The sequence below is a fragment of the Tenrec ecaudatus genome, chromosome 3, assembly GCF_050624435.1.
Source record: "Tenrec ecaudatus isolate mTenEca1 chromosome 3, mTenEca1.hap1, whole genome shotgun sequence".
NCBI classification, from domain to species: Eukaryota; Metazoa; Chordata; class Mammalia; order Afrosoricida; family Tenrecidae; genus Tenrec; species Tenrec ecaudatus.
This window is the reverse complement of record NC_134532.1, coordinates 107,409,327-107,433,719: the sequence shown is the minus strand read 5'-3', so window position 1 is coordinate 107,433,719 and position 24,393 is coordinate 107,409,327. Positions and strand designations below refer to the sequence as shown.

The 24,393-nt window shown below is 39.6% G+C and overlaps 1 protein-coding gene across 1 annotated transcript in view; it reads left to right on the top strand.

Moving 5' to 3' along the window:
• ANK2 (ankyrin 2) overlaps positions 1 to 24,393 on the top strand; it is a 648,733-nt gene that overhangs the window by 110,033 nt on the left and 514,307 nt on the right. Inside the window, exon 2 of the mRNA XM_075543900.1 lies at positions 1,888 to 1,948. Within this exon, the coding sequence (XP_075400015.1) occupies positions 1,928 to 1,948 (21 nt within the window). The 5' untranslated portion in view covers positions 1,888 to 1,927. The remainder of the gene's footprint in view (positions 1 to 1,887; positions 1,949 to 24,393) is intronic.

The window sequence follows — 24,393 nt, the reverse complement described above, 5'->3', positions numbered from 1 at the left end:
TGGAGCTGCTGGTGGGGGTTGAACAGCCAACCATGCAGACTGCAGCCCAACATGTAACCAGTATACCACAAGAGGGCTCATTGTATTTGAAGTAGACCCTTAGATATTAGAACACACCTAAATCAGAAAACTAGGATTGTATATGAGTGAAAATGAGGAGAGAAAAGAGATTATACATATGTGTGTGTGTGTGTGTGAACATAAACCTGAAATATTATTTCTACGTAGAGGGGTCTTGGTTGTGTACTGGGTTGGTAATTGGACTACTAGCCTCAAAGCCAGGGGTTAGAATCTGTCAGCTGCTCTGCAGGAAAGAGATGAGACATTCTGTTCCTACAAGGATTTATAGCCTCGCAAACACAAAGGGGCCGTTCTAGTCTGTCGGACGGGGCCACGAGGAGCTGGAACCCAGTCAGTGCCAGCAGATGTGGTTTTAGAGTTTTACAATTATTTACAGAAATTTGACAGCATCCCAAATAATTATTTAATAAGATGATGGCTAAGTAAATTATGAATAAGCTTAGTGCATAATTTGCAGACATTAAAATGATATGGGGGAGCACTATGCATTAACATAGAAAATAATTGTACAGAAATCGGACTTGAATAGTTAAACCTCTGTCAGTTGGTTCCCCCTCTGATGCATGCTGGACCTGATCTGGTTTTCAACATTTTCTGTATTTTTGTTTCTGTTTGTTCATATTAGAGTACATCTCAGAGGGGTTATGTCATTGTAGGTCACGCTCATGAAATTGATTTAAATGCTTTTCTGTGTTTTGCTGTAATACGCCCAGGATTGATGAACCTATATGCACAGCAAGTAGAGTAAGGGCTTTAGGGGGTGGGGGTAAAAGGGAGCTCATGTCAAGGAGTCCAGGAAGGAAAAGGATGTTTGGAAACTGATAGTGGTAGCAATTGTACAATTCTGTTTGTTGTGATTGAATTATGGAATGATATGATTTATCTATTAACTCCAAATTAATAATATATTTTTAAGAGAAAATAATTGTAGATAATAATATTAAGAAAGCAATGTAATATGTTGTATCGATGCTGTTCTTTGAATACATATTCATACTCATATATTCAATCTGAAAGGATGTGACTAAACAAAAGTGGTTCTGAATTCAGATACTGGAATAAGAGTGAATTTTGTTCCTGACAAAAATCTTTTAACATTTTTTATTATGTTCTAACCACAGGCATTTTTATATGAATTATACCAATTTTTATATGGAATATAACTGATGTGCCGAACAAAACGTATTTGCTAACTGTTGTTTGGCAAATCACACTTGAAACAACGGAAACAATTATCAAGTGGGAACATAAGAACTTCATTTTGTTCATGATTATCTTTAACTCAGAGCTCACTGCTGTTGAGTCAATTCTGGATCAGAGCAACCTTATGGGTAGAGGCAAAACAGACCTGTCGCTAGGGGTTTCTGAGGCTGTGAATCTTACAGGAGCAGAAAGCCTCTTCTTTTCCCCATGGAAGGTCTGGCAGGTTTGAACTGCTGACCTTGTGGTCAGCACTAGAGAGCCTATAATTAATTTTGCTCTTTTAGTTATCTAAAATCTACTAAATGTTACTTTGATGTTACTTAAGATTGCTTGTATATTTTTATAATGTAAAGAATCTGTTCCTTTTATATATAGAAGTGCTATTTTTGTATCTTTCCACACCTTCTATCTTGCCTACTTTCCTGAGCCCCTTAAACAGTTTTAGTTTCACTCTTTTATATTTATATTAGAATGACAACTTTCTTATAAAGTCAATGTATCAGTTCTCACTTCAATTTATTTTTAGTAAAAATGAGAAATGTTTACTGTGATAAATGGAAATAACGTCAAAATTCTAATATTTTTTTTCTTTCTTTCTTTTAGGTAAGTAACTGAACAGGGACATGAAGAATTGATATTTCAAATGACAACCATGTTGCAAAAGGTACTTTGGGTATTTTAATATTACTGTAAAAGGAATTTTCTGAAGAGACACAAGGTTAGAACGTAACTAATTATTATTTTAGTCAGAAAAACGTTTTGTATAAACAGATTTAAATAAACTGGCATTAGTAGTAAATAATATAGTAGGGGCCTTTTCTTACTGTAATCTAGGCAATGTTATTTGGGACAGGACAGGTTGATAAATTGATCACCTTTCCACCAACATTTCCATTTTTGGGAAGAAGGAGGGGGAAGAAAGAAATTAGGACGAGATAGGATGACTACATTGGGGTTTCTACATTAAAATTATGTGTTTATTTTCTCCACGTGTTTCTGGTTAATTTTCTCCAATCAACTCCTGATTTTTCAGAATTGGTTCCCAAATTAATCGCTCTTGACACGTTAATAGGTGGTATGGCATAGATAATCCTAATATGTTGCCCCATTGTGACTTATTCTGTGGGTTATATATATTTTGTTTAAAGACTTTAAATAAAGGGAGGGATGAAAGAAACATTAAATTTAAAGATGTAATAGAATAAGAAATTTATTTCAGTTCAAGACATCTATTCCACATATGGTTTGTGGAATTTTCCTGTTTTTATATTTTGAAGGTTGTGGATCTCAAACGAAAAAAAACTCTTTGTTTTCTTGGAGGAATCTTTAAAGTACTAGAGAAATCATTGTGCCTGGTTAAAACAGAAGCAATTGCAAGATGAACTATTAGGCAAATGGTGTGATTCTATCAACACTGGTATTAATACAAAAGACTAATGATATTTTAGATGTCGTAAATCACATATGAAGGTAAATGAAAACGTATTGCTCCTTGACTTCATTCATACATGCACCAGTTTTTTTCATACAAGATTTGTTCAAATATTTATCTGCAATCAGTAGATAACTCCAGAGAAATTCTCTCAGTAATATGCAGGGGCATCAAAAAGTTGATGGAACATTTCCATGATCTTTTCATCCCACTTTTCAAAGAATTGTTTGAAGCCCCGCTCATACACTTATTTTAGTCTCATTTGGGGGTCTTCAAAAGAGAAGAAAAAAAAAGGTCCAATCAACAGTGCAGAGCACGACCCGTGACTGAGCAGCCCCTGTATGGTGATCTCTATCTAGGACACACCCCGACAGTCCTTCCCCAGGGAGACTTCCCCTCATGGACTGATTAGATGGATGGAGGTTATGTCCTTTCCAGTGTACTCTCAACCTTCCGGAATGCCCAGAAGGAATTCAAAGGAGGCTTAATCCACCTGAGGACTCTGCAAATGGATTTTGGGCTTTCACTGTCATCCGTAACCTTCTGTAAACTGGGTGCTCAAAATTTAATCACTAATGTAATTCACTCGTCTGATCATTGATTTTTATTAGTTACAATCCTTGGATCCCACAGTCTGGTGTGCTCCATCGATGCCGACTTAGGTGACACCTCACTTAGATGGGTGCTCGTTTTAAGACCAGCCTCTAAGACCCCCATTACTGTTCATTCTGATAACGATGCACCCTCTGATTCCTTCACCTCATTTTGCTATAGCACCCCTACCTTCAGTGATCGCTTCATGCGGGCTCACTTCATGAGTACTTCAGTGTTCACTTCATGATTATATATGAGAGAAGAAATTAGTCACCTTCCTTATAAAATCACAATTATAAAATTATCTAATTTGTTTCAATATCTCCTCAAGGATATTAGGAAATTACAGGAATACGAAGCTTAATTTGAAGAGAAGTTTGAAAGAAAGTTGAAGCAATAAATTTACAGAAAAATTCTAAAGATAATCATTTAGTTGGCATACATATTCTCTCTGTAGCTAAGTTTAATAAGGCAGTTTAGTTAATGTTGATGAGGAGGGAGCACCGATTAGCTCGGGCGACTTTTATGAAAGACAAATATTACTGTTATTATGTTCCTATAGTCTGAACAGCTTCACATGAGGTACTAACTACACTTCCAAAAGTAAGCTAAGTTGGCAAATGGACACAGGACTCTAGGAGCTTAGGGTAGTGATCTCAGTGACATTAGGTATAACTGTTTCACATTTGACAGCTAACGCTTCAGGAATAAATGAGATTGCTCCTGCAGATGTTACACTGTAAGAAATGACAGAAGACCCACTCTAATCTCCTAAAGCTGCAGGAGAGAATAATGAGGTGGCAAGCATAGCTGAGATGTCAAGGAATATGAAGACTTCAACAAGTTCATTGAAGTTCCCTGTCTAAATGTAATTAGTGCCCTAAGCCCGGGATGTTTGTGGGGGAATATTAGGGACAGAAGTGATACTGAATTGATGAAGGCATGGATGGAGTTAACAAAAAGTTAGTTCTTTCAAAATTTTGATGGTGAGAGAGAGTCTTGAACTTGTTTAATCTTCTTGAGAACTGTGCAGAAGAGAGAGGTGGAAAGTGTGGTCAGGGAAAGGCAGGAAGGAAACTAGACTGCAGTAGTATGCTTAACCTCTGGACAGCTAGCTACCTGACATCACTAGAACAGTGGCTGTAGGACAAGTGAGATACAGGTAGGTTTGTAGGATTGGTATGAGAGGCTCAAGGGATTTCCAACCAACAGTTTTTATTTTTTTCTACAAAAAAGTTATGGCTAGACTAGCTAGTAAAGGTTAGAGTTTTACAAAGAAGGTTTGGAATAGGAAAATTGTTTGGGGGCAATGTTTCTAGACCCAGCTGGTATTGATGACTGGGGATGTATACTGCCATCAAACTCTGAATTGTATGAGTAGCCTTAAATTCCCGATGTGATGATTGCTCTCAGTCAGCCATTCTAGAGACCATGACAAATTTTAGGCAGTAGAAATATTTATTTTATCTAACAAAAAAATGCCTACTTCTTCAGACTTGTACTAAATCTGAAAATATTCTTCTAAGTCTGGTCTTTAGCCTTAATTTGCATGAATGTACAGAATTGTGTGTGCTTTTATATCTATAACTATTACTTTTTAAATATTAGGACTCCAGGATATTCTACTTTTAGGAAAGAGATAAGGAAGGGTTTGATACTTCTTAAGTCCTTATTTTTCATGTGTGTATCTTATTAGCAATACTTTTATTGATGGGTTTTTAGGCTACTGTTTGATCTCAGAGGAAAGAGTGTTTTCGATTGAATTGAAAACTTTTGTTCACTTTGCTGTGACTGAGGGAGTCTTCTGTCCCTATTCAGGCGCCATCAGCTTGGCAGGCTCTTTCCGCCTTGGCGAGTGTCCTTTTGACAGTACAGTTAGACTGTGAAAGCTTTAAACAGACTCAGACGATGAAAGAGTTCATTTTGCTAACTCTGAATAACAGGGATTTGAATATGCCTATTTAGCTGGAAACTTAAAATTCCTATTTCTCATTCAGCCTTTTAAAAGTGTTTACTTGAGTGTCTAGCATTCTCCTTCTAAGACCAAAGAGATATTTTGGTTCATGGGCTTTCAAACATTTGTTCTAGTTGAAGAACCATTTTGCAAAATAAAAGCTAATATAAAAAGAAGTGAAAAGAGAACTGTTTGGGTCACAGTGAGTGAAGGACCTCTGTGCCCTCTTCCGGACCCTCATCCCATTGTTAGGCAACTGCCCTGAGACACCACCCCTGAGCCTGCTGGCTCCGTGGAACATGGGTTGAATATTACGGTTCTACGTGACCACAAGTGTATTGGCTTTCGTAAACATGTGAAAGTTTTACAGAACACAATCATTTTTCTATAATAAACATTTCAGTTGGTGCCTAATATGATTCAAATCCTACAATTATTCTTCTATTGCCCATGTCAGTGATAAAACCGCAAAAACCAATCCTGCTGCCATTGAGTCCATTCTGATTCACAGTGACCATATTTACGGTTGCCAAGATGGTAAATCTTTACAGGAGCCGACTGCAGAGTGACTAATGGGTTTGGGCCACTGAATTGTGGTCAGTAGTCCAATGCTGAATCTACAGTGTCACCAACGTCCCTGTGATGATAGATACTAATTCTGACCAAAGAAACTCCATAGAAACCATTGACTAGTACAATTCAAATCTAGGACTTAAAACGTCAAACTCCATTTAATTAAATCTGCTGGCCAAAGTTTATAAATGAGGAAGAGCATTCTGCACGCATGAGTAGGATGTGACATAGAACTACAACCTACCATTGCCTACTTCCTAAGACTTAAACCAGATCTGGTTTTCAGGCAAGCATAAGGCCAGCCCTCAGGGGTCCTGTGAGGTACAGTAGAACTACTCTGTAGATTTCCTGAGACCATGACCCTTCATGGGAGCAGACATTCTCGTCTTTCTCTCACAGAGTGGGTGGTGCAGGGGAACTGCGGACTGTGTAGCTAGTGTTTCAAACAGGGACGACGTGCCTGCTTTGACTGGACTAGTAACAAAAGCACACCATACACAGGGCCTTAAATGTTGCTCTTCCATCAGGGTACGGTGTAGCCCAGGGGCTGACAGCATCCTGAGAACTGGAATTGAAGTATTTCAAGAGAACGACATTTTCCTGTTGGAAAATAGACCACAGATAAAAGAGAGCAGAAAATATAGAGAACAATCAAGAGGTTAAGTTGGGAGATGTAAAATATGATTAGACCTTTCAGAGGATGTGCTACTGGAAGGCCATAGTACTGAAGATGAATATCTTTGTCTCCGTCAGGGGTGCCCATTTCTTATCTATTTGTGCAAGTTAAATTTAATATTTGAGTTCTTTGCTAATGTGATGGAATTGTTTTGTTCTGATCAGTGGTTATAATACAATATGCTGAAATTTGAATATTTCAAACCCTCAAGTTGTATATTTTCTGAAAAATTTCCCTTGAAAATACAGATATAATTGAGACTGATAATAGAATTGGATTTATTCACATTAATTCTTTTAAGTATTACTATCAACACACGTAGCCTTGGAGGCATTCGAACTCATACTGAAGCTCTCTGAGAGAAAGGCCTGCTGTTCTCTCCATGAAATATTATAGCCCCCAAAACACTGTGAGGCAGTTCTGCTCTGTAGCAGGGGGTTACTATGAACGGAAGGAGACTCGATAACACCTTTAGTATGCTTCTCTCTGACCAAAGCTAGTAAATGCTTATCTGTACATTCCTTTAACAGTATTTCCCACAAAGTTCTTGTCGCCAGTGGAAACAATTCTCTTGGGTTTCATCCAATCTTCTGGTTCCTAGGTTTGCTTTTGCTTAAAGCTAGTTATGATCTGAATAGACACTCTCTCCACTGTGAACAAAAGGAGAAAGGAAAAACTCCATCAACCAAAGCACTACTGATTTTTCTGCAAGTAAAGGAGACCATTATTGGGGAAAGTAGGTTGATTGCTACAATGACCATTCTTGCATGGCCGCTGAAGCCAATCTGTGATTAGCTGACTAGTCTACACGACCGAGTGTGTGCAGGAGGGATCGGTATCCCAGTAAAGTTCTAATGAGCTAACATGATTTCTTTTCCAAAGCAAAAATTGTTTTACTCTCACCCAGTCCTTTAAGTTAAGTTATATAAATTAGCTTGGATCCTAGAAATTCTTTTACGACAGTTCCTACATGGGTTTGGCATACAATTAACATGGGGGGTGGGGGTTGAGAGGCACAATGGCAGAATTTTTATAGGCTTCCTCTAAGTTTTTCAGTGCCTAAATATTTAAAAACAAATAATAGAATAAACTTGTTCTCGGGTAAGTTTATAGGGATGTTTATTCCCCCCACAAACGTAGGTCATTCACATTGATTACCTAGTCTACAGGCTTAGCCACACGTACATGGGGAAAGTGGGTCCTTACCCCGTTCCCTGGACTAGCGCTGGAAGCTCTTGTCTCACAGGAAAGATCGTGCACTCCACAGCATGCATCCGCCTCTTCGTTTTGCTGTCATCAGCTGGGGCTGCTCATTGGTGCAAAGAAAACATCATAAAGTGCTTAACAGCTTTTAGAAGTGCTTCTGAGCATTCCAAATAATGATAGCGGTTGCAAATCTTATAGAGAAGATCTATCACAGAAAAGCTTTATTCAGCTCTATTGGGAATGGTGGGTTCCGGTTACTGAGAGCTGCCCTAAGATAACATAGTTATAAGAAGGGGATACTAAAGAGTTCGTTGTTGTACAGCTTAAAGGGAAAAGATGTGTGTTTCATGACACATCTGACCCGAAATCTTTGAAGGGGGTCTGTGGCCGCCAGAACTGGGACAGAGTGAAATTCGCAGATACATAGAAGGAACGTTCAACAACCACCACTCACTTTTTGGCAGAGAGCCAATGCACTGGGAAGTCGCCAGCAAAACCGGTTGAACTTGGCAGCTCTGCAAATGTGCATATTTCTGCTCAGCAAAATAAGGCAAACACAAAGACTTGCAGAGGAACGAAGTGTCTTTTGTCTTTATTTTTCAACCTTAGAAAGAAGGTGATATTTGGAAGACAATTAACCACTAAGATATTTTAGAATCAAAGCTTGAAAATTGCTGAGAGAAAAATCCTACATTTAGCCCCTCAAGAAATCTACTAACCATCTGTGGCAACTCTATGATTCATCATGACCCACGGGAGCTCGGATCATAAGGCTTATCACTTGAAGTCTTTTGTTTATTATTTGGTGGTATAGAAAATGACAGCCATTTTCTTTAAATAATTTTTAAATGGATTTCAATACTGATTCCTTTTTTCTACGTATTACTATAGTTTCATCATTATAGAATGAATAAACAATTCATTCAGATACCAAAGTATGTAACTATTCGAATAAACTCTGTTAACTGACATAGTTTATTTACATTACAGACAAAATATACAAGATCACAGTGGATTTTTCTCCAAAGAATATTTTTTGAAAATATTGTCATATGGGGGAACGGGGGAGGGGAGCAAAAAAAAAAAAAAAAAAAAGAAAATATTGTCATATATGAAAATGCAATGCATATAATAAATGTTCTATATTATAGTTGTTTATCTCAATGTATATAAATGAGTACAGTCTTTGAAAATAAATTACTATAACTTATCCCCACTTATTAGCTAACTTGTTTTCTGACAATTTTGCATTCCCAATACCGAAAATCTACTACCCAAATATTTTGTAAATCAACAACATATATTTGACATTAATGAATCCTGAGGTATGAGACTAGAGGAACACTGTCTTGTGATGCTTAATCTAGGTGTCAATTTGGGCCATGGTTATCACTGGTTTGGAAGTGATGTCATGAAACAATATGGTTGGTGTGTAATCATGTAGTCATCCTCTATTATTTTGACCTCTATGATTAGTTTCTTATAACATCAATTTTTACACAATGACCTGGTCTTTGGAACCTAACCATATTGATAAGTGAAGGATGGGTGTAACTTCAAGTAATTTGACCATTGTGTTTTAAATGAAAAAAATACTCATTTTAAGAATTTCACATAAAAATTGAAAGCAGAGGCAAATACTGTTATACATGCAAACCTGCAATAGCGATCATCTACAGGTAGATTCTTGGACAGACAGGCAGGATGTACAGGTGTGGGAGTATACCCATTTATCTGTGTGTCTGACAGTGGCAATTTGTAAACGTGTACTAATTTTTCCTGCAAATATACCCATTAATGTGGTGGAGCACACAGGGGACAAAGCTGTGGACATTTCTTAGAAATTTTCATAACCACATCCTGAAGGGGCCATGGGGTTCAGGACCACAGTTTAGCTTGGGGACACACCGAGGTCCATTGGCCTTACATGGAGTCCATGGAGCCAATGGTCTTCATCCTACTTTGGTGATTGGTGACTGAAGTGTTTAAAGCTCCTGAGCAGCCATCTAAGTTGCAAACATTGGTCTCTCCCTGTCAAAAGGAAAGAAGAGTGATAAAAACTGAAAGACACCTGCGAACAATTAGTCAAGTGGAGTAATCGGGACACACGTCTCAATGTCTACAACCCTGAGACTGTAAGGACTAGATGATGCTCAGCTATCACTACTCACTGCTCTGAACAGGATCCCAGGAGAAGATCCTGCAGGGGGATGAAAATGTGAAGCAGAGCTCAGTCATAAGAGGTTAGGCTTCTTAGTTGGATCGGGGTTGAAGGGACCTCCAAAACTTTGGCCTATCGTCTCCTTTAAGGTGTGGAACTGACTGACCTCACGCTGCGTTAGAATAATTCACCATTGAAGATCAAGAAGGCAGCATTTACACACAACCAGAGGCCATACTTCCTCCAATAAAGGTTTGTTTGTTCTTCTGGCAAACAAAAGAAAGATGAGAATAATGTCAATGTAGTAGAGAAAGGAAAGACTACTGATTCTCACTTCGCTGTTGACTGTGAATTAATGACATATATTAACATTGTTAACAGAATCCTTGAAGTTATGGGTGAAGAAGAAAGGATTCGCGTTTCCTTTGTTAAATAGTACCACTGGTGACTATAAGATGTAGCAGCTTTATTGAGACAAGCCAAGAATTTATTCTATAAATATGGCTGACTGTGCAGAAAGTGTTGTGTTAGTCTGGGTAAACTAGGTAAACAAATCCACAGAAACTCATATGTTTAAGAGTGAGTTTTATATAAAGGGTAAGTGTCCGTTAAGAAAGCATCCCAACCCAGTGCTGCCTAAGCCCATAGGACCAACATTAGCCCATATGTCTGACACCAATCTACAAAGTCCTCCTCCATCTCACAAAATACATGCAATGACACCGACTGCAGGAGGAAAGCCAAATCAGTGAGCCTATAAGCATCTCAGTGCTAGTAGCACCCAGTACTGTATCGGGGTAGGTCCATGTGACTTCTCCTCAGGGATGTTTCGCAGGAAGTGAGCCTTGCCAGCTGAAGCAGGGAACTGGCTAAGGCAGCTGCACGCTGGTCCGACCATCCCTTCAGGACCAGTGGTGGGAGTGGCAATACCAGGAGGGTGGAAGGAGGGTGGGGTGAAGAGGGGGAACCAATTATAAGGATCTACATATAACCTCCTCCCTGGGGGATGGACAACAGAAAAGTGGGTGAAGAGGAGGCGTCAGACAGTATAAGATATGATAAAATAATAATTTATAAATTATCAAGGGTTCATGAGGGAGGGAGGGAGAAACAATGAGCTGATGCCAGGGGCTTACATGGAGAACAAATGTTTTGAGAATGATGAGGGTAACGAGTGTACAAATGTGCTTTAGACAATTGATGTATGTATGGATTGTGATAAGAGTTGTATGAGCCCCCAATAAAACGATTAAAAAAGAAAGAAAGAGACCCGAGAACTAGAAAGGCAAGGCTCACGGAGCCATTTATCTCTCTACCTTTCAATTAACCCCACATGTGTTTATCGGCCAGGTTGGCACAATTAACTATCTCAGTGTACTGCAGTTAAGGTGAGGTTATGGGTTATTTTTAATTGTAAATGTTATTCAAAAGGGCCAAGCAAATCTAATGATAGAAAGTATCATATGCAGACGAGTTTCACGGGCCCCTCCCTGGTAGTGAGTGGAAGAGCTCTTAAAATCATGAAATCTTAGAATCATAACCAGATTTTAGCTCTTACCCCCACCCCCAAAAGCAATGACGTTTTCTCTTTTCACTTCCTCATAATAGATGTAGAGGCTGGCTTGAATCCAAAAGTCTCATTTACTCATAAATCTACATTAAAATTTCACATAGACTATATTATTCCGGAACATGGCTTATCTCAAATTTGTATTGATTTCAGGCATTCTTAAGTTCTTCCACACAGGTTTTATTAATCTTTAAGTGATATGTTTTCCCCTCCCCTAAAGGACAACACTTTCAACTAGATTACTCTTTGGATTACCATTTGTTCACAGTTTATCTTTTTAATATCTTTGCTCTGCTTAATGAAATCAATAGAGGCGGAACGATCAAATATATAGCGATCATCAGCGAAACTAAAACTGATCATCAACTGGACGAAAAGTGGACTGACTAGCAAGAGATACAAATGAAGAAGAGAGAACTATAAAGTTGTACCAAGCATAAGGAAGGTGCCCCGGTGGCACTGTGGCGTGAGCATTGGGCTGCTGACCACAAGGCTAGCTGATCAAATCCACCAACCATTCTGTTGATGAAAGAGGAGGCTGCCTTGGAAACTCTGTATAGGATCCTTCTGAGTCAAAATAAACTCAATGTCAATGGGTTTAGGATTTTGTTACCAAGTATAAAGTATTATAGAAGCACCGGATTCATTACAAAACTTTTCTGTCCAAATGTTTATAATTGAAATGGTGGGTATATGTACCAGGCGCATAGGCAAAATAGGAAATGGTAGCCAATTCTCATAAACCAAATCACCTGCAGATTAATATTACACATGTGACAAGGTATTTACATATGTTTTCTTGGAGCATTTCCATTTTGTGTGGTTTTGGATCCATTACTCTTTCCCAGTGAATCTTTGCTTAGTAGTTTGGAAATGGGCTTTTGCCTAAACCTATGTGTATCTGAGGCTCGGAAAACAGTGTGATTGATCTTTCATTTTTTATTTCAAAATTCAGTTGAAAATTCAGATGGCACAGTTTGGCTCTGAATCCCCATCGGTCTGACTGTGAAGCATGGTTTTAATCATCAAATCAAGCTGTAGCTTATGGACTAAAATGTCAAGTATTTGTTAAGTGATATGGGGATCATGTGGGCCGTGATGTTCTTTCTGTCTTCTCCCTCTGCTTCCTTTTCTTCCTGTGGTTTTATGAAGCCGGCATCTCCTGCATATGTGTCTTCCCATCAGGAAGAAGTGGCTCCTAGATTTAGAGCCCAGAGGGTCTTCAGAGAACTGGTCCATGTGCTATTTTTTTCATATTTAAATTCCTCTATTGCAATTAAAATGGAGGAAACCTCTGCTGGGGAGTGAGTGAAAATATGTAAATTTGGCGGATCTAAATTTTATTTTTGGAAAGTTTATTGTAATACCATCAAATATCAATAGTAAGTAACTGTGGCTTCTGGAGCTGAACCCCAACAAATGACTGCCGCTTTCTTCTGAATGATTACTGGAAAGTATGAGCATCCAGACTAAACATTTGTGTCTAAATCTGGGACCTATACTTGAATTTCTTATTGCCCCAAGAAATCTGTGACTGCTATAGAATTAAACTGAGTCACAAAGATTTCTTTTTATTTTCTAGTTCCTATGGTTCTTTAGGCTTCCGTGTGTGTGTGTGTGTGTGTGTGTGTGTGTGTGTGTGTGTGTGTATAAACTTCTTAGGATCAGGGACCTTCATGTTTTCTTAACCTCAGCATTTTCAATGCCGACAACGTCCTGATCTAAGCTCAGTAAACATATTGGGATAAGCAAATAAATGGTAAATGAATAAGTCAAACTTGATCTAAAGAAGCATTTACCAAGAATGTGAGACTCAACATGAAAATTAGACTCCAACATGATTTTTTTTCCAACGTGATTTTTTAAAGGATGGTTTAAGTTTAAAACATATAGATTGGAATTGACTCGATGGCAGTGAAAGTTTTTTTATTTCTGCTTGCTTTGAAAAATATTTTTTAGTTTTAAAAATTGGTAAGAGAATAGCATGAATTATTTTCTGGTTTATGGTGAGTTTCTGCAACTCAACATTGTTTTTATTATTTAGATTTTGGGATTTTTTTCCTGTGCAAATGTCTTTGCTTATCAATAGGATTACATATGCCTACTCTGACAGATGTTTTGAGATATTGATATCTGGAAAACTCAACATATGCACCATAGTTTTATTCCCCACATGCATTTCAATATCTTAAATTAACTAGTATTTTGATATTGCATGTCAAAAAGCTAATGTGTGAGTCTGACTAGGAGAAAGAAATTAGTGTTAACTTATCGCTGTGTAAATACTCCTATGTTTGTGTTAGGGATCAGCCTTTTCTACTTGCTAATTTTATATGACAATTCCTGAGTTAATTAAACCATCACATGAATCTGTAGCATTTTGTGTGCTGTCTTAATTTTTAAGAAGACGGGCTAACATTAAACCTGGTTATTTATGGATATAATTGATAATGATCCTGATGCTGAGTTCTTCATAAATCCAGCTTCTTTGATCATTTGCTCAGTATACAGATTGAATAAGTGTAATATACATCTTATGGAATCCATCCTGGCTGGGGGTTAAATCCTTACTTTGTAGTCCCTTACTTTGTAGTCCCAGAAACCAAGTTTATCAGCACGCCAAGCACAGAGCAACCTCTTAGGGGCAAATTTACAGTCATTGACTTCAGAGGAAGTGTGTCACACCCTATGGAATAGTTGTGCCAACATGAGCGTGACACTCTGACTTCATGGGCAAATAAGACTATAAACATAAGTCGTAAAATGTAAATATAACCCAAAAGGTGATGGTGTATAAAGGAACCAAAAGAGTTGAAGTCAATTGAATCTAATGGGAAACATCCAATTGCATCCAAAAGGGGGTAATTTGGCCACTGGGATTGGGAAGCTGGAGAGTTGGGGCTGGATCTTTAATCCCTGGTTTAAAGTGCTACCATCAACATCTTGCTCCTCTGACTCAACATTACCTGTGAGTCCATTGCTTCCCAGACCCTTTACTGATTAGAACCGAGAACGAGGGAGGTCAGAGCAGAGAAGCAAAACATCTCTGAGGACAAGGGACATCCCTTCAAAGAAGGGCCACAAGGAAGGGATGAGTCAACCAGGGTGAAACACTCAATGTTCCTCTGGTTCCTTGAGGCTTCCTCACCCCCCACTAGCATGACCCCAGTCCTGCCTTTCTCTGTGGGCTAGGCCAGAGCATGTACACAGATACAGATAAGAATGCAGGACACATGGAATCCAGGTAAGATAAACCCCTCAGGAACAGAAATGGGAGTAGCGATACCAGAAGGGTAGTCGGAAAGTGGGGAGAGTAAGGGGGAAGAAACCATGGGGGAAGGGAGATATAAGTTGATGTAACATACGAAAATAATAATAATTTATAATTTGTAAATTTATAAGTAGGGTGGGAGGATGGGAGGGAGGAAGGATAAAAAGAGGAGCTGATACCAAGGGTTCAAATAGAATGTAAATGTTTAGAAAATTTTGGCAACATATGTACAAATATACTTGATTTAATTGATGTATGGGTTGTTATAAGAGCTGTAAGAGCCCCCAATAAAATGATCTTATAAAATAATATGTCCATGAGGTAGTGATGAATCATATCCCAGACTATCTCTAATTGATTGGAGTTGGTTCCTGGAACAATCTTGGGAAGGACTCTGAGACATAGCCAAACTCAGTAGACTGGAGTGCCCTTGTTCTGCGGTTGAAGTTAGCCTGGATCCAGGGAATGGAGATTGAGTGGGTATCTTGAATAATTCAGCTTATGTGGAGCATCTGGACGAGCACAAGCAGGAATTGGTCCGATTTTATCTTAAGAAGAAATGAAAGATAGCCAAGACACCTGTCCAGATTTGTCACCTGATGCTGTTTGAGTGTAAGCTATTTGGGAGTAACTTGGAGTGAAAGCAGAGTATTTTAACTATAGACAGGAATTTTCTTGGATAACTTGCTTCATAGTTGATGCATTTGTTGTTCAAATGGATATTACATCTCTTACTTGAAGAATAAGGAGTAACACAGATTCAAAACTTTTCCTAATCATAAAGCAGTAGGCTGGCAACTCTGGCATATTTACTGAGTAATGAGTGATGGAAACGTAAGTGCATCATCCTTGTGGCTGAAATCTACTTCTGCTCTTTCTGCACGCTACTTAGTTTTATTCGGACCACTCTGCTAAGTGCTTTTAATGCTTCCCATCTCACGTCATGTTCACATCTAAAGACTCAGTGTTGTGTTTTAAAACTCTTTTATTGTAAGTGGAATCTACTTATGCTGCTTAATTGATAGAGTAATTTTCATCCGCTCTGATGTGAGTGGGATTCGGCAGTCCATTACTGTCGCCCTGAGTTGGTGCATAACCTCAAAGATGAGGTTGAAAACTTTCTCGAGCAACATATTTTATTCCTTTCTGGAATAAGGGGATGCTTAATGACTAGATTTGCATTTGCCGATGAAGCATTCCTTGTTTTAAAATGGCATACCCTGGCAACATGTTTGGTGATATCACTTATTTGAAGATGAGGTTATTTTCCAACTGTCTGCCAGATGCTGTGCTGGGCACGCTGTGTGTGTTATTGTGAACCCCACATCAACTCTTTAAGGGAGCGTTAGCATTACTAATACTCACTTGCAAAATGTGCATTTCGCACACAAGGCGATCAAGTGATTTGTTCAAGCTTAGGTACCTCCAGTAGCCTTTCTCTTCAGATCACATAAATCTTCGCCTTTTACTAAATTTAACATTAAAATTCCAAAAGTTGGAATGATAAAATCTATGATCACTCTACTGTGCTGGCACATATAGGAGGATTATAATTTTAACACTGCAAAATATGAATTTATAATTTTCTTTTTTTGAATTTATAATTTTCTATGGCAAAAAATTACTTAACGTTTTCTAAATGGCAGTGGTCTGAACTCCGTGGTTTGGGTTTCGGTTTTGTAAGGGACCCTCGTGGTGCGGTCAAGTCAATATTGGACTGCTAACTGGAAGGTCAGTGGTTCGAGCCCACCTGCAACTCTTCGAGGGAAAGAGGAGGGGTTCCGCCCCTGTAAAGATTTACTACCTCCCAAACCCTTTATAAGTTGCTATGAGTTAGACTTCTTGGCAGTGGTCTGCCCTTACTTGACACTACTCGGAGGATTCAGTAGGGCATGCATTGATTGGTATCATTAACATGCTTCTCTGCCAACTCCTTAACCTGAATATCGTTCCCTACTTGTTAATTTCAAAAAGTAAGGCAAGAACACTGACAATTGTCCTCTATACTCTCAGTGGTCTGCGTTTCATAGTTGCTGACATGCCAACAGGATTATTTTTATTTCTTTATTGATGGTGGATGCCCCCCCCCCCCCAGAACGATTGGTTTTAGACGGCACACACATTTTGATGCTCTTAGATGCCATCATGGAGTTGTTTCCCCCGCATTGCGGCCCGTGTACAGCTGAGCAAAGCACGTCCCCGTCCCGTACCATCTTCACATTGGTTCTGCTGTGTGAGCCCGCGGGGCAGCCTCTGGGTCAAGCAGTGTCCTTGAACTCCTTCCCTTTACCAAGCATGGCGTCCTTCTCCAGGGACTGGTCTCTCCGGACAACATGGCCGACGTGTGTGGACAAAGTCTCACTATCCTTGCCTCTAAGATGTGTTTTTGTATAGTCTAGTGTTGCTCTTTTGTTTTTTTCCCCCTCAAATCCTTTAATTTTTATGCTGTGTTCTATACTTGAAAATTTGTGATCACTTCCCCATGACAATCTCTTTCCCTATATTTCCACCGCTATATGTGCTTGAGTGTTATTTACTTGGCTACCTCTCTAGCTGGGAGTAGAGTTTGCATTCATCATTTCAAGATAGTTTTTAAAATCTATATATTACTAATGAGGAAATGATTTGCTAATTATTTGACCTATGGTTGCTTTACTCTGCTGAATTTCCCTTTTCTTACAATTTCTTATTTAATAAGCTTTGATTGAACATTTTCCACACGTGGCTATCCTCTGTGGTCTGACTGAGACGGAGCTCCTCATGGTTAAGAAGCCACTTCTTTGTGTGCTGAGATATGCACGCTACATTTGCTCCCCGTACTTAGTTCAGTTTTGAAAATAGGCACTAGCATCTTTTATATTAGATTAATTTATAAGCCATAATGGATATTTATAGCTGATATACTGAATAGGGTATAAAATTAAACAATTTATTATTTTTCTATGTATATGAGGAAGATCCATAAAGTTCATTACAAATAGAATTAAGAGATTATGCATTTTCCCCAGTAACTTTTGGAAGCAGCTAGTACTTTCATTAGCTTTAATCTACTTTATGTTTTATTCTTAGTATATTTTACTGAAAATATATATGTATGGAATTTATTAATTCAACTTTTTGTTATATAATTTAGTGCTATCAATTACATAAATAATGTTGTGCCTCCCCTAAAATTGCTACCAAATTTCTTCTCACCACATGAACCTCACTGCTTCCTAAACACTGGCTCTCCCTGCCGGGCTCTCTCTCACCTCTGGTAAGTGCTGACAAACTGGAGGCTTCCCGAGAGCCTCATCTCGTTGTCAAAGATGTTTTTATATGTAAAAGTTTATTATGTTTTTGTGCCTATAAAATCTAGTGATATTTAAAAATAAATGGGGAACTCAGCATATATTTACTTACTGATGATCATTGAAGTCTAACCTGCCAGGTAAGAAAATAAAACAATTATTTTATAGACACCAGTAGGTGATTTTTAAAATATATATCATATATCAGAGGGGGTGCCAGAATTATTCTTTCAAAGCAATGTATTTAATTTTTTTTTTTTACAAAGCAAACTTATCACCTTCAAAGTACTCTCCATTACACTTAATATATTTGCCAAATCTGCGATTCCATTCTTGGAAGCATTTTTCAAACTCATCTGTTGGGATGGCTGACAACACCTCCCTCGGTTTTTTTCTTCACCTCTTCTGTGCCATCAGTTTTCTGTCAAGTGTGTGGGGCCAGAGAGGCATGCTGTTTTTTGCCTAAACTGGCACACTGAGATGGCTAGATGAGCAGGTGCATTCTTGTGGTGGCAAAATCAGTCCCTTGCCTGCCACAAATCAGGCTTTTTTTGTCACTCAGTGTTATGCAATCTTTCCAGAACCTTTAAATAGAAAGCTCGATTAACAGTTTGACTTGGTGGAACAAACTTCAACTGCACTACAAGCCAACATTTTCGCTCGGGAAGTTGATGGACATCAACGAAGTTTGTCTTCCGTCGCCATTTCACCTTGTTTTATAATAAGAAGACCACTCATACACTTGAGTTTTTCCCATAGCACTGTCCTTGTACGCTGTGTTCAACATCACAACAGTTTCTGTGGCATTTTTTCAGAGCAGGAAACAAAATTTCACAGCCACACACTGTTCTCTTAAATCGGTCATCACACAAAAAATGAGGTTCCAGTGAAACTGCTTTCACAAAAAAATTTACTGTGACCGGAGAGCGCCTTCCCAGGTGACACCCGTGGGTGCACTGAGAGCAAGTGGCTCTGTGCTTGCCTAATGGGAAAAATGCATGCAATGAAGACTTGGCCCGTGGAGCTTTTCCTGTTTATTTTGGGTACTCCCTTGTATACACACACATATAAAACTTTTGATGACATTGAATTATTTTTAATGCATCTGATTTCTAAGAGTTTGCAATACATAGATTTTTCTAATATTCTCTTTGTTTTTCTTTATCAAAGGAAATAGATTGTTAGCTGCCCTTGAGTCAATTCCCACTTAGTTAGTCATCAGACCAATGTCCAATGAGACTGGACCTTTGTGATCCACCTTTTTTTTTTAAATACGTTATTGTGTTGTTAGTGAAAATTTACACAGCTTAGTAATATCCCATTCACAATCCGTTTACCCTTGGTTCAGATCAATTGCTTTACTCTTTCACCATCAGGTAGCATCCTCGTTGTTCCCATCATGCTTGTTGTGTTTCCGGTAGTCTAGCTTCCTGCCCGGCTCTTACCGGCTCGTCGTTACTTGGCAGTAAATGCTGAGCTTTGGGCTTTCTTTAGTTGGTTTTTCAAAGGAGCACCATCCTCAGGATTTGACCAGCCAACAGGCTATCTAGTTGACACGTGATCTCTGGGAGTCGTTTCAGTTTCAAGTTTACAGAATATTTAAGGGCAATAGTTTCAGAGGGTCCTCTCATCTTGATCTGCCCAGTATGGCTATTTGATGAACTTGAGTTCTCTTAGAACTCGTCTGCTGTGGCCCTCACGAAACCGTCAGTCGTGGGAGACCAGTACTCTACTTCTAGTTTCTCAGAGTAGAGGAGACCATGGGTTTGATCGATCCTGTAGGCTAACTTCTTCTCTGACTCTCTGGTTTCCTGATTTCCCTTTAGCTGTGCCAGGTAAGTAGAGGCCGAAACTTGTACGTAGATCTAGAGGGTTTCCACCGGCTGAATTGTGGGAGTAGGTCTCCAGGTTTTCCAATCTAGTCTGCCTTAGTCTTGAAACTGTTAAAAGCTGCTCAGCATTACAGCGGCATGCGATCTCCGCTGACACCTCAGCGCTAACCATCTGAGATGCGTACATTTTCTGATGGTTTCTATGTATTAGCCAAGACAAATGAAACACACTGCCAAAGCTAATTTCCTAAGTAAAAAAAAAAAAGAGAACTAATAGAAAGTTCCTAAGGCAGTCTTTTGTTAGTATTTCTGTAAGAAGCCATAATCACATATCTGCTTTAATTGTTCTAAGTGTGGGTCTTGCTAGTGCACACAAATGTTGGAAAGTGTGACCAGACAAAGGTCCCCGCTGGGGAATGAAAAAGCAAACTTTAAATGCATTATAGTGGCTGGCATTGGTTCAGATCAAATATCTTCAGGAGAAAATTACTTATTTTGCGTAAGAATAAATATCTCTCGTTAGTGAACCTCTCAGTCTGCTTAGAGTTGTTCCTCCCAAAGCGATTCCATCAAATGTCTTCTATTTTACAGCGGAATAATAGAATGCTACAATTTTGAAGTTCTCAGAAAGGGAACTTACAGAACCTTCAGGCTAATTATCACATATCTCATAGAGGCAAGTGTCCCACTTGGCTGTTAATGGCAAACCTGGGTCCAGGTGAATGGCAGGCCTCCGTTCATCACCCTTGACTGCCTCTGATGTACAAAGATATACTCCCCATTGCAGCTTTTACAAGACATAAAGTCAGTCAGCATTTCTGATGTCAGAGACACCTAGCCCACTTTTCATCAATATCTATAAAATGCATGGCAACGACTCCTGTGATAGACAAGTGTCGTGATCTCACAATGCTGAGTGGGGGAAGAGTTATATATGTATGACCTTCGGTAGCCAAATAAAATGTGTTCCCTACTGAGAAGTGATAAGTTATGAATTGATAAACTAGCCCAAAATATTATACACATATGCAGACACTATTGGCTGTAACCCCAAAGAGCCAAGAAGCATTTTATTTTTATGAACATTTGTGCTCATTAAATATGTACGAAATAAAACAATTTTCAATATTTTGATGGCCTACCAGTATCTTTTATTTTCAGTGGTCTAAGTCATTTAAAGTAATTTTTTGAGTAATTTAAAGTGTAAATTTTCCCTCCCCTCCCCTAGAGATTTCTATATTAGTTACAGTAGCAAGTGCATTGACAAAGCATAGGTTTCCTTACAGGATTAGTAGGCAAAGACTGGGTGTGCCATCACGGATGGTCTATTTCTCTTCGTATTTAATTCCGTGCATGTTTACTAAGAGGATTTCCTTTGCTATCTTTCTGATTGCCCATACATACATCTGCTTGGGGAACCAGATCGCCACCCGTCTTGTCCCATACACAGACCCACACGCCCTCCTTTCCTGTTTCATTTTGCTTGCAATACAAAATAACCTACCCTCCATTCAATTCTAGATTTAAGGTCAAACCTTAAGTTAAAGATGAGGATTATATAGCTCAGGGGCATTCAGAACCTCTTATTTATTTAGGTACCTTTTGGCATAAGATGGTCTTGAGAGTGATTAGTCCAAATGAATACTTGTGTGTTTTCCATTTTTTTTCCTTATGTGAAAAAATTCTATATTAGGTTCCCGTGATATTTTAATAGCCACTTTCATAATCAGATACAAAGTCAAGTGGAAGGTATTTTGAGAAACACGAGATCCCACATCCTTCATTTTCATCAACATTTTAACAGAATTTAAAATATAATTTCACCCTTCAGCGTTTCCCTCCATTTGTTTCTGGGTAGAAATGTGTGTTACCATGGCAGCGGAGAAGAATTTGTCATTTGTTCTACCAAATGGCAGACAGCATGATCTTCTATGTATAGTCTTCGGCACTGACACCAACTCGGCTGTACTTGGCTTGTCCTTGAGTGTGTCTGCCTGGGAACTGCCCTCTGACAGGAAGCTCCAGTGTGTGAAAGCTGGAGGCTCCTGATGCCGGGCGCCAGCATTGTGTACAGCCTGTGGCCTTGGATATCCGGCCCACGCTTGAGGGCCTCAGCCGTGTGAGCTGTTGAGGGAAAGGGGAGGGCCGTTGACTCCTATGGCTCCTTCCAACTCCTGGCCGGCCCCACGTGGCTCAGAGTAGAACTGAGCTCCACAGGGTTTTCAATGGTTGATTCCCCCCACCCCAGAACTAAATAGCCGGGGCTTCCTTCTGCAGTACCTCTGGGTGCACTCGTGCCTCCAATTTCTGTCCAGCAGCTTTTCCACCACCCAAGGCACCTTTCACATGACACAGTCTGGCGAATGCAATGGTAGCTCTAACTGACCTGGAAGTGCCCAAGCTCTTGGTTTGCTTAAACTGGACATTTGGGAAAAGGAAGACTGGTTCCTGTTGGGGGAGTTTTGAGAAGCAAACGCTAAATTTGACTCTATCTGTATTGGGCAGCACTCCCATTAACCTCTGTAAAGTCACTGAGGGGTTCTCAGTTCCCCTTACACAGAGACAAAGGGGCCTAGACCTATTCGGGGTGTGCCACATCTTTCAGCGTCCTTGTGAGGCATATTTATCATAAAATGATTAACTAATTGAAAGGGAATGGTCACCCCGAATGAGATCCAGTGCATCCTTGGCTGTGACCAGCGAGGCTGTATGCTGCCAAACTTTGAACTTCGGAAGTGCTCTCAGTTAGCACTCTGTGGTGCGGAAAGACAGACTGCCAGAGGCCACTGAGAGCACACATTCAAGTGACACCGCCTCGCTGGAGATGCTTCCGAAGGCAGCACACACCGCTCGCCCTGGTGTGATGGAGTCAGAGATGAGGCGGGCCACTTATTTCGAACAAAGGCTTCATCAAGCTCTGACTTGAAATACCCAAATCAAAGTCTTGAAATGTGAGGCTGACCTCTTGCATGACGCCACGGACACAGCGCAATGGCGCATTTTCATTGTGTGTGGTCTAAACACAGTTATGGTTAATAAGGACTGTCTGATAGCCACCATAACGCAAACCAGCCAGGCAGAACCAAAAGTACACCACCTCAGAGACTCTTTCATTGGGCTGTCACGCTCTCTTTCCTTTTAATATGGTAACGGACAAGTTGTTTTTAAGCCTCCTCCCTCCTCCAAAATGAAAGAAAGAAAAAAATCGCTTACCATCTTCAGGCATTCTATACGGTGGTTGTCGTGTGTCATAGAGTCCAATCGGACGCAGAGCAATTACACGTGACATAGCAGACCTGCTCCACAGGCTCTCTGGGCTGCAATCTTGTGGCAGCAGATTGCCGGATCGTCGCCTTGCGGGGCTGCTGGGAAGGTTAGAGCCTCCACCTTTTCAGGTAGCCGCTGGACGTGGACCCTTGGTCCCAGCAAACGCACTCTCATCGCGTGGGTGCACACTCATGGCAACCCAACACCCAAGGGAGGGCTGCCTCTGTGTTTCCTGGACTGTAAGTCTCTGGGGCAGTAGAAAGCCCCGTCTTCCAGTGGAGCGGCTTGTCATTTCCACCTGTTGACCTGCAGGTTAGTAGCCCAAGGCATAACCACTATGCCACGAGGGCTTCTTTATATCAAGCCAAATTATTATAAATAATATCCTGATAGACGTAATGTCAAAAGCTATCCACCTAAAAAATGGAGGTGGTTTCATTAATCACCTACTGCGGTGTACTCGTTGTCAATTTTAGGTGCCACTGAGTCATTTCCGACCCAGAGGGGCCCTCTGCACGCTAGAAGGAAACACCGCCTGGTCCCGCACGAGCCTCACGAGAGTGCCCAGGCCCGAGCCCATGGTGGGCGACCCTCATCCTCCATCTCATCGAGGGCTGCCCCTGGACTCTTCTGACAAAAGTGAACTCGTTACTCTCACATGATTCTATTTTTGACATTTTTATTTCGGCAGTTAAGAGCTCTAGAATAAAAACAGCCCCATTTAACCCGAGTACTAAGCCAAAGATCAGAGAAATTAAGTACATTTATTTCAACATTAAAAAAAAAAGCCCTCTGGGAATGGTATTGAAGAATTATTTTTAAAATCTCCTAACTATTGTTTTCATTGTCTTTCCAAATTAATAATTGCCCTCACAGAGGGAATTATGTGCAATGGGTACTTACAACTGCTAAAATGTTAAATTCTGATTGTAAAAATAATAGTTATTGTATTGTTTTAAAATGAGCTCATGGTTGGTTAAATGTCAGCAAATAGCAAATTCAGATAATGCATGAAGTTTTGCAAATAGGAATTAGATATTAAACAAAAAGTTCACGACTGTACTAAAATGAGAACATTTCATGCTAAACACCCCAAATAGCTAAGTACTGAAATTTGAACAATGAAATGTAGAAAATAGGAACCAAATGATTAACATTAAACTATTTATTGAATAAAGTTGTAAAAAATATATTGGTCACTTTTACTCTGCTGTCAAGCTTTAGAGCTTGGAGTCGGGAGAGAAGAAGAATTTTGAAAGGAACACAGTAAGGCCCACGTTCTT